Genomic DNA, 11664 nt, shown 5'->3' with positions numbered 1-11664 from the left:
ATTAGAAGAATTTTAACTATTAATTATTTATACTTATTTTATTTTCTGTGACTTGGAATTTTCCATTTTTGAATTTTTTCTCCTGTTTTTCTCTTTGTAGTAACAGGGCTGAATGAAGATGGCGAATTCTTATGGAGACAAAATAAGTGCATTGGTGCTTTATTCACTATGGGATTATCGTCCCTCTAACTCATTTATAAGTTCTTTGATAACACTTTTTGATTTTCTGTAAGATGACACATGCACACTTTGAACTCAAATTCTTTACACACTTCCATCTATGCTGGTGATGGAACAAATGACCCTCCCTTAGATAAAAGATTTATGCATTCTGTGTTGCTCCCCTGTTGTTGAATGCACTGAGAAGATTGCATTCCTAATTTTGAATCAATATTTTTAAGGCGAAATGCTGTGTATGTAGCAATATAATTTAGTCCTTCTTTTTCTTATGAATTGATCATTTTGTTTCCCAAATTAAGGTCAATGTCCCAAGAGATAGGAATGGAGTTAATTATATAACTTAAAGTAAAAGCATTATAACTTAAAGTGATTGAAAGGCGTAGAACAACATAGTGATAAGCCAAATTTTTTCCAAAGGTCACATTTTCACATCAAGCAATTCCTTATTGTGTTGTTAGATAAAGTTTTTGAAATTTTTATTAGACAGCTGTCTATTATATAGAAATGTCTTATTGCCTGCATTATGGTGTTTTTTAGATGAAATGCTATCCTGAATAATTTTAAAATGTGGCTTAGCATTATATTGCTTGAAGCACTATTTATTATACCTCTCTATTTACTAATTTTTATTTTCTTCTTTTTAGTTTATAACTTGTGAAAGCACTTGTGGTGTAAAGTTACCTGGATTGTTTTCAGCTTTAACTGACACTTCTGGCTTAATTTCTATTATGAGTCCAAATAAATTATTTCAAAAGTCTTCTGTGTCATTGAATTTCTTAACATCAACTAATAATGAGGAATCAAACTCAAGTATGAACTCATTTTGTTTTTATTTAATTGTATCATAGCTTTTATGTCATATCATTCAATGTTTTAAGAATCTTTTTCTTAATTTTTTTAAAATTTTTTTATTTTACCAATTTTTTTTAATGCTTTCTTCAGATTTGTTGGTTTTAGGTTTATTGCTCTTTTTTTATGATAGATAAAATTAATAAGATAATTTTTTAAGATAAGATAATTTTCCTCCTACTTTATAAGCCAAAATATTTTCAATGCCTCATTTAAAAAAAAAGAAAGGAAAAAAAACCCATATTTTTGTCAAATTTTTAATATTTTTGGCAACTGATAAAATGCATGATACTGATTTAATGAAACAGGCTTTTTGACTTAAGCCATATGAAAAATTACTATTATCCAATTTATTCACATCAGAAACTTTTTTTTAAAAGTAATTTTTATGACAGCAGCCTATTCCTAACAGTGTTTGCATAGAAATAAATTCAACAAATCACCTTTCAGTTTAAATTGAATAATCAGTAAAATATTTTTCAAATAATGTAAAGTTTAATTAAAATTTCTCTAATCTTTACATTTATTAAATCTATTAAATCTTTATATTAATCTTAATATTAAATCTTTAAATTTTAATTAGGAATGGGTGCTATTGTTGTAAAATTTCGAAGAATTATCTACTTCGAATTAAGGTAAAAACATAAAATAACTTTTAAGAAAATTATAAAAACAAAAATAATTTTTTTTATGACTAAGTTTAGTAATCTTTCAGAAAATCTTGAATAATATCTATTGAAAATACTTTTATTTTATCAAGTTTTGATTTTGTTTACGAAATGAAGCATTATTTAATGTTTAAAAAGAGTCATTTTTGGCCTATTTTTCAGAAGAGCAGTGTTCCAGACCATTTCAAATTGAATGTTTAGAGCCATGGTTTAAGCCTCCTACTAATTTGATTCGTGCAATACTACCACCTACACAAGAACCTCAAAATAGGTAGAAGGTTAATTCATTTCTTAAAATAGTATTTTTTTTATCTATCTATTTTTAATCTTTTATTGCCTATTATGTTCTTATGCAATTCGCAATTTACGATTCTCGGTTGTTTTAAGCAATACTAGCACTTTCTCAAGAACAGAGATGATTGTGCTCCGGAAAAAAATCTGGATTTCCGGATTTTTTGCTTATTGCGATCCCAAGTTTCCGAAAATCCATAGTCTAGAAATTTCAAGAAATCATGGATCACGTTCATGTATAAAAATTCTTGTATATTTTATTTTAAAATATTAGAACTAGAATTTATACTTGGCATCTCTTTCATTTCTAAATATTTTTTCTGATAGAATAACAAATGTGATTAGAGATAAAAGTAAACTTATAAACAATTATTCATTTAAATCATGCTGCATATAATTTATTTATAATTTCATGTTTTGAAAATATCAATGATTTAAATTTATAAAGACATAAACTCTTTGAAGTGCCTCATTAATGATTTTACTCAAGAAATTTTCAGAATTTTTTAGTTGGGCTCACAATCACCCCGGCAAGAATAACTCTAAGGCCATTATACTTATAAAATATACCCATAAATTTAATATGATAATAATATTTTATACTCACTTACCATGATGTATTAAATTATATTGTGAAATATTGTTATTGACATTTTTATAAAAACTTCACTAAAAAAAAAAAAAAAATTAAATAAATAAGCAACCCTAAAAATACACATTTTAAATCACGTAGTTTCACCAAAACATTTTTTTAAAATTTATGTTGTGGAGGGGTGGTGTTTAGAGAGTTATTGAAGAATTAAACAATTAATGTTAAAGCAGTTTAATTTGGCATCATAGCAAGAATGTTGCAATAACAGGTTGTTGACTAGTTGTGTTTTTAACTTGACTAGTTGTGAAATACATCTCCTGTGAAATGTGCGGGCAGATGAATAGTGCTGCTATTTATTAGTGTCTGATATTTTTCTATCAGTCTTAGTTGGAATTGACAAATACACATTGTAAATAATTCTAGATCATGGGATGATAATCTTTTTGACTTATTCACTTTGTCAGATAATATCTTTTCAATNAATGTGATTAGAGATAAAAGTAAACTTATAAACAATTATTCATTTAAATCATGCTGCATATAAATTTATTTATAATTTCATGTTTTTAAAATATCAATGATTTAAATTTATAAAGACATAAATTCTTTGAAGTGCGTCATTAATGATTTTACTCAAGAAATTTTCAGAATTTTTTAGTTGGGCTCACAATCACTCCGGCAAGAATAACTCTAAGGCCATTATACTTATAAAATATACCCATAAATTTAATATGATAATAATATTTTAAACTCTCTTATCATGATGTATTAACTTATATTGTGAAGCATTGTTATTGACATTTTTATAAAAACTTTACTAAAAAAGAAATTAAATAAATAAACCACCCTAAAAATACACATTTTAAATCACGTAGTTTCACCAAAACATTTTTTAAAAATTTATGTTGTGGAGGGGTAGTGTTTAGAGAGTTATTGAAGAATTAAACAATTAATGTTAAAGCAGTTTAATTAGGCATCATAGCAAGAATGTTGCAATAACAGGTTGTTGACTAGTTGTGTTGTTAACTTGACTAGTTGTGAAATACATCTCCTGTGAAATCTGCAGATGAATAGTGCTGCTGTCTATGGAGTGTTACACCATGTATATAGCATTTATTAGTGTCTGATATTTTTCTATCTAAGTTCTTAATTGGAATTGACAAATGCACATTGTTAATAATTCTAGATCATAGGATGACAATCTTTTTGACTTATTCACTTTGTCAGATAATATCTTTTCAATGCCCTTTTAAAAATTTTTAAAATAATTTTAGGTTTGTTAAATAATTTTACAAAAAAATTCCTACATTCTTTATTTTTTATTATTTGTATTGTTATTTAATGGAAGCAGTGACCTGCTGAACAGTGACTTTATACTTGAGTTTTTTCTTTAGCAATTTTTTATGAAAGCTGCACTTACGTAAAAAATAAAAATATTTGTTCTGAAATTCGAATTATAACTTGAGAATAACTTTTTGTTTTAAAAATCCTGAACTACTGTAACACTATGTTCATGATAAATAAAAAAGAATGTAGAAAATTCAAAATTGAATTTAAAAAAAAAAAAATGGTTCGTTAAATTTTCTAAAATAAAAATTTTTCTTGCGCAGCAAGCAAAATATTTTCAATATAAAATTGGCTATTAATTATTATATATATATTAGTTAGTATTAACTTTAAAAATTTTTTTATTTGCAGTAATTTCTGAATTGTTAACTGCTTTAATAACATGTAATTTATGTAGGGTGGGCTATTAGGTTATTTTGATACAAAATTAAATGAAATCGATTTTAAAGTGTACTCGAGATTTAGAGAAGTTTCTTTTGTAAGCTCTTACACATCCTGTAGAAAATCCTAACGCCCTTACGAAGCTTTAAATGCCCACAGGCAGACAAAAGTGCTCGTGTTGGGGACCTAAGTTTTAGATAAAAACGAATTTGATTGCCGTTTATTTATATTTATTATCTAATTTTGTAACTCAGTTTTATTTGGTATTAAAAGAATTTTCAGAATTTGGGTTTCTTTAGTGTATATGAAATGCTTGCAAAAAGTTTTTTTTCCTTTATTAAAAAATTAATTTTTTTAAAGATCATTTTTGAAATCCTTCTACAAGAAAGTTTCCTCACAGTTTTCTAAACAACAGAAACTTGCAACAGAAAAGGAAAATATAGCTCCTGAAAATGGTAATTTTCATAAATCTATTTTTTTAAAATTATGTATTTGCCTTTAATATTTACATTTTTAAATTCATTTTAAATAATTTCCTGCTTTCTTTTTTTTAAGCACACTGCAATAATTAATTTAAATGCTAATAAATATTATGTTCCTTATCATTTTTCATTTAAAAATAAAATAAGTTAGTTTAAAGATATTCGAAATTGTGCTTTATGCTTTAAATTTTTTTATTCTGTTTAAGTAATAGCATTTGTCTGATGTTAAATATATTATTTATACTGCCATGCTGTAGAAAAATCAACATAAGGGACAAGAAATTCAAAATTGAGATGTACATTTGACATTTTTGTGTGACGAGCTACGTATTGCTAAAAATAATTTATTTACAAGTATAAATTTTTTATCAATTATCTGAAGCTCTATTTTAGCATTGATAGATTTAGCTAGAGAAAGGAAATAGTTGTCAAGCAGCATTTCCCAAAATCTATTTTGAAACCCTTACATTGCCTTTTCAATTGCATGGCAGCATAGCTATACTTCTAGCTGTATTATAAAAAATGTAACATCTGTTTAATGATGTATTTTGCAGTTAAGTTACGCTAGCTGGATGTTTAATTTTTTTTATTTTAAATATTTTTTTTTTTATACAAATTGTCTTTTTTAGTGATGGTTTCAACTGAATCTTGCTCTGCAACTACAGTTCATTATAAGAGTTTATTCATAATTGCATTTTAGTCAAAATAAATACAAAAATGTTTGCTTAATAGATCCAATTTTGTTTACTCAATAATCTTCAGAATCTTTCTTCAAATGATGGCTTAAGTTCAGTTGAATATTTATTATTTAGTAACAATAAATGTCTAAATCATGTGCAATAAAATATGTGTTTCAAAAGTTTTAAATGTAGTAAACTTCTTATAGGATGAGATCTCTTCAATTAGGTGAAGTAAATAAGTGATGTAATGTATTAATATTATAACGCCCTTTATTTCTTATATCATAAAGTGCATCATTCATATTTATCATAAAATGCATCAGCATAGTAGAAAAAATGATTGATATTATTAAACATATTAATAGTTTAATAAAACAATTTTCAAATCTCTAACTAGTTTAAAGTTATATTACTTTGGGACATATGGCTTATAGTTATACTCCACTGAGTTAGATTAGTTTTGTATTTTTTTTTAATCTTTATTTATGAGTTAAATAAATTTAACCAAAGTATTCAAATTGTGCTTTCTTTTAGGAGACAAGGAAGATAATCCCTCTCAACCCTCTGAAGAATTTGAAGGTTTGTTTTTGCACTTAATTTTTTAATATTTATTTTAGTTTCATTTTGAATATGATCTCAAGTTAGGGAGATTCGAATTGGCTGTTATATTTTGTTACACATAAAATATTTTAGAATGTAACCTGTTATCATATTTGGAAAATGTTTGTTCTCTTTTATGACTGCAAATGGTTTTTCCTATAACATATAATCCTATAACCTAATAAACCTATAATCTGACTTTGTAGATAATATTTAAAAAAAAGCAAACAAATTAAACTAATGTGTTTTCATAATAATATTACATTGACACCATTCTAAATTTGAAAATCTGCCACTTTGCAATTGGTAGGTTTAGTTTTTGGTGTGACGTTGACTATATAAGTTTTTAAATTGTAAATAAATACAAGATTCTGCTCAACAATTGCTGCTACTAAATTAGAGATACAACATACAAATATTTGGTATTTAGCCTATACTGCTCAACACAGAATATTAATTTTGGACAAATAATGGAAACACAATCACTGACATTTTTAATAATTTCAATTGACGTATTTTAAATAACACAACTTAGTAATGTATCACTTTTAATGTGTTATGCATTAAGTAAACTTAAACAATTCTTAATTTTATAATATTTTATTTAAAAAATTGCCAGAAATTAATTTTTATTTACTTAATATTCTATTAATTAATTTTATGAATAAATATGAATTGATCAATTATTTATTTACAAAAAAAAATATGATTTAATATTAATAAGAATGCACGTGATGTTTGTAAAAGTAGAAATATTTTCTTGGAATGCTACGTTTGAAATTTAAATTTAGGGAAACTTAGTTTGTCTCGATCCGTTTTTCTCTCCCCCCCAGGAAGAGTTTATTCGATTAACAAAGCAATAATGAAGATAAACAAATTTGTGAAGGGTCTGATTAATAGATAAATTATTTTTGTGAAGGGTCCATTTTCATGAAAAGATATTTTGTGGAGGGTCCGTTCTTCTAAACAGACCCCTGGCATGTCAAATCATATAGTTGTGAACTTCTCTAAAAAATTAAACTATACTTTCATAATATACATACCAACATAACAGTCAGAAATACTTTGAATTGTCATTGAAAACAACACACATGCATTTTTATTTGTTTATATTAGTATGGTTAAATTTATTTTCAATATTCATGAAATAAAATATGAGAATATGAATTTCATCGAATGAACATTTATTCAGCAATAAATTGTTCATTTATTTGTACACATATTAATATTAAAGCGAATTCAATGTGTTTAATTGTTTTAACAATTGGTAAGTGTTGTAAAATTCAACAGTGATAAAATGTTTTGATCTCATTTAAGTTCAGAATTGTAACGATGAACAAAGATTAATATTTCTTTGTAATTTTCAGTTTCAAACCTCAGATATGATGAGCTTATAAGTCTGCTGAAGGGAGAATATGACTTAGCGCTGAATACTAGTCATTCTGTATTGCAATCTGCAAAAAAGATAGTTAAAACTGCATTTTCTTTCTTTAAATTAAAGTCATCTGATACTCATTCTGCAGAGGTAACTTTATTGAAAAATAATGGTCTATGTTATTGAAGCAATATTTCTGTACTACTTATTATTTTTTTAATATTCTTTAGAGTCTTAGCATATTGTAATAATTTCTGGAGTAATCCTATTAATTTGTGTTTTGTCAAAATGAAATATAGATTAATAGACGGGGTTTAAATGGTTCTTAGAAAGTGTTTATTTTAATCTGTTATTTCTAAAAGCTCTTAGAATTATTTATTTTTCATAAGTAGTCCTTAGAAAATGTTCATTTTTTTTCCAGTAGATTTTTTTTAAAATCAGCAATTTTATATTCATCATCTGTTTTTTTTATCACTATATCAGTGATAAAACTACATACACGTAAAAATTGCTGACGAATTGAGAACATATGTGTTGCAACGACAATCTGTGACATCAGATCACTGATGTAAATTTTGTAATTTTTACCCTTTCTTTCTTTAAGGCCGTGCTTTGGAATTCTCAGTATTAGTCGCCATTGTACCTGTTTGTTGGCTTCTTAGATCGACATCTGTGATTTCGTCATTGTTTCGGTTTTAGTTGTAACTTAATTCTCTGAGTTTTCAACAAGTAAAAATCTGCTGATAAAATTTAGTTGGGCAAAAACAAGCTTGTTAAGAACGTTAATTTTGTGAAGGAAACAAGCCCTAGTATAAATACTGAGATATCCTCGCTGAGATATCCTTGCTCTGTTTTCTCTGGTAATCGAACTGGTTTTGATGTTTTTCAGTCCTGCTTTCCATGTGAGGGAATGATGGCTATTGCCATGGTAAGAATTAAAAATGCTCTAATTTACTTAAGTGCCTTAAATGTAGTGATAAAATGTTGGATAAAACTTAATTTAAATGTATTAAATGCATTTTATTTACAAACAGTTTAAATATACATGATGTAATACAGTAGAATTTTTTTTATGTACCTACACGTGTGAATAGGGACTCAATAAGGAGATGATATTTTTCTTTCAAAAAATATCTCAAAATTATATGTGAATTTCAATAAGGAAAAAATTATTATTATTTATTTTAACTACATTGTTTTTTAAAATTTCAAAAATATGTTTCCTGGGATAATAAATGTCCATTTTTCTGAAAATGTTTTAGAAAATTGTAACACAGTCAGATCTTGCTTACTCAAACCTTGGTTTTGCAAATATTTTGTTAACTCAAGGAAAAATTTTTTCCCCATAAAACTTCCTATGCCCTCATTGTTATAAATTCTTGTTTTGATGAATTTGTTTTACTCTTCTCTCGATAACTTCATTATACATGAATATAAATATTTCATTCATTTCTTCATTTAAACAACAGTGGCTAAAAACAGAAAACTTTCCTATCAAATATTGCAAACAAAGAGGTATTATTTGTTGTGCTTACTTTAAAAAAAATATGTTGAATATCAGCTGAATAAGTCAGAGGCATTAAAAGCTTGTATCTACTTAAAAAGTATTAATTGATATAAAGTGACACATTTAGAAAAAGTAGACTAGTTTTTAAAATGGTAAGTAAAGTAGCTTTTTATATTTTTCTTTTGTTGATAATATGTGAATTTTGAATACGTAAATATTCAATATTTAAAATGTTTTCTTCTCCATCAACTTAAATATGTCATGATTTGACAATATGACATTCACATGTGCAATAACTGTAAAACATGTACAGTGCATCAAAAAAAAAAAAGAGGACCACTTTGAATAACCTTTGATCTAATGATAGGATCTTCACATTCTAAGACTTATTCTTAATGGTTCAAGGGGGTGACCTCAAATATGCTAATTAACTAGTGCAGGTCATATTTTAATTTAAGAAATGCAACACAAAAACACATGCCTTTTTGCTACGGATTCTGATTTCTGACCCTCAAAATATGGTCCCCATAGTTTAGTCAGGAGAGCAATCCAAAGTTTGGATCCTTTAATGTTAATCTTACTATTTGCATATTGCGCCATATCTCAAGAACTTTTCTATAGAATTGAAAAAATTTTGCACACAATTATAAAATTCGTTTATCGGAAGATAGTCCATGCAAAAAACGCTTTTTAGTCAATATTTATTATTTTATTTAATGAGAGCCAAAAAATAAATTATAGTAAATATTAATTATTTTATTTAATGAGAGCCAAAAAATAAATTATAGTAAATATTTTTAATTTATTTTATAATAGATGAAAAAATTTTGAATTGTAAGTTACAGTTTCTTAAATCATTTTAAAATGTGTAATTTTACATGGAAAAATAAAAATTTGTGCATAATCAGTTGAATAGTTCCTGAGAAATCAAATTTTAACTATACAACTTCTTTAAAATTAGATTTTTCAAGAATTATTCAAGTGACCTCTCTTAATTTTTTTTNCTTACTCCCTTTAATTTTTTTTTTTTTTTTTTTGCCATTTGAAAATACATACTTTAAAATGATGCGTCCGGCTTTGTCAATTGCATACCTTAGAATTCAAAGTTTTTCGACTATTATTAATTAAAATAATACAGTCTATTTTTTTCAAGAAATTGTCTTTAGATAAATTAATTTTATAATTATGCCCAAAAATTTTTCAATTCTCTTGAAGAGTTCTCGAGATATGGCGAAATACACAAAAGTAAAATTAACATTAAGGGGTCAAAATTTTGGACAGCTCTACTGACCAAACAATTTGACCGATATATCCAAGATTGCAGCTGCCCCCTATATTTTAGAGCTTAGAAATCCTAATCCTTTGAAAAAATGGTATGTTTATTCAGAGAGAGTATATTTTGTGTTAGGTCTTGTGTAACTTAAAATATCGTCTGCATTAATTAGGTCACCCTCTCTGATCATTAACGTAGCCAAGAACGTGAAGATCAAATCCTTAGATCAAAAGTTAATCGTGGTGGCCCGTTTCGTTTTTGGCTGACTGTACATCATGCTATAAATTAGTATTTAGAATGGATATCTCGCTTTTCAAACTAATTTGACAGATAACATTTGTTTAATTAAATAGATAAAATTTTTTCACTTCAGGATGCTTTGAAAAATTTTTTAAAGGAATTCTTCACTATGAGCCATGATAAAATTGCTAAAAAATATGAGAAAAGTGAGGAAGATGATAAAAAAAGACAAGAGTGAGTTGTTTTTTTGAGACTTGCTTGTTTCTTTCTAAACAATGTTTGCGAAAATTTGCATTCTTATTGCCAACATTTTTCAGGTCTAAGTTGCAAATTTTACTCGCACTTGAAACTGAAATTCTTGCTCCTCACTCGGAGAGGTTAGAGCTAATCAAAAATGTAAGTTAGTTTTTTTTTCCAACGCAGCTTGAATATTTTTATTAATTTTCCTTTTAACCATTATACTGATTACGAAATTTCATTTCAGATAACTTCTTATTTTTACCGGATGTCTTTCTTTATGTCTGCTTCTGAACAGATCCAGTTCTTCCAAGATGTTCTAAGGGAAAAGTACTGGCTGTTTTTTTTTATTTTTTTTTTTATGTTTTTCATATTGTTACAAAAGGCTTAATGATCTTTAAGTAAATTTTAAATACAATGAAAGACATTAGTTCGGCACTTTAAAATGGATGCTGTATATTTTGTATCATGAAAGTAATATAATTTTAAAATATTTGAGTGAATGTTTATTTTGTAATTATTATCAGGGATCTGTCCAGACATTTTGTAAAAGGTCTGTTTTCGTAAAATTGTGAAAAAATTACTTGTAATTTGTGAATATAAAATAAACGTTAAGTCACATTCTTTCAACCAGTTTCCTGCTTTTGTGAATTTGTGTAAATAGGGTCCTGTTATTGCAAAAAAATTTTCAAGAGTTTTTAAATTGTAAAGACATACAAGATTATGCTCAACAATGTAAAATTATAATAAAAAAAATTAAATTTTAAAAAATAAACAGCAATTGCTGCTATTTAATTATAGATGCAACATGCAAATATTTGGTATTTAGCCTATACTGCTGAACGCAGAATAATAATTTCGGACGAATAAAGGAAGAAGCGTCTGCCGAAGACAAAACTTAGTTTGTTTACATCTGTCTTTCTCCCCCCCCTCTCCTGGGAAGGGTTTATTCAATTAACAAA

The 11664-nt window shown here is 26.3% G+C and overlaps 1 protein-coding gene across 1 annotated transcript; it reads left to right on the top strand.

The window, feature by feature from the left end:
- Positions 1 to 842: 842 nt before the first annotated feature.
- LOC122272924 (treslin) lies at positions 843 to 11032 on the top strand (the record flags this gene model as incomplete). The annotated part of the gene is given in 8 exon segments (XM_043056964.2): positions 843 to 990; positions 1860 to 1968; positions 4669 to 4763; positions 6005 to 6049; positions 7438 to 7595; positions 10599 to 10699; positions 10783 to 10861; positions 10950 to 11032. Coding segments are annotated over 8 exon segments (818 nt in total), but the record flags the coding sequence as incomplete, so codon positions are not given.
- Positions 11033 to 11664: the final 632 nt, after the last annotated feature.

This window comes from Parasteatoda tepidariorum, unplaced genomic scaffold, assembly GCF_043381705.1.
Source record: "Parasteatoda tepidariorum isolate YZ-2023 unplaced genomic scaffold, CAS_Ptep_4.0 HiC_scaffold_1560, whole genome shotgun sequence".
Classification (NCBI taxonomy): domain Eukaryota; kingdom Metazoa; phylum Arthropoda; class Arachnida; order Araneae; family Theridiidae; genus Parasteatoda; species Parasteatoda tepidariorum.
Note: the sequence above shows the minus strand (reverse complement) of the source record. Positions and strands in the feature narration are given on the sequence as shown.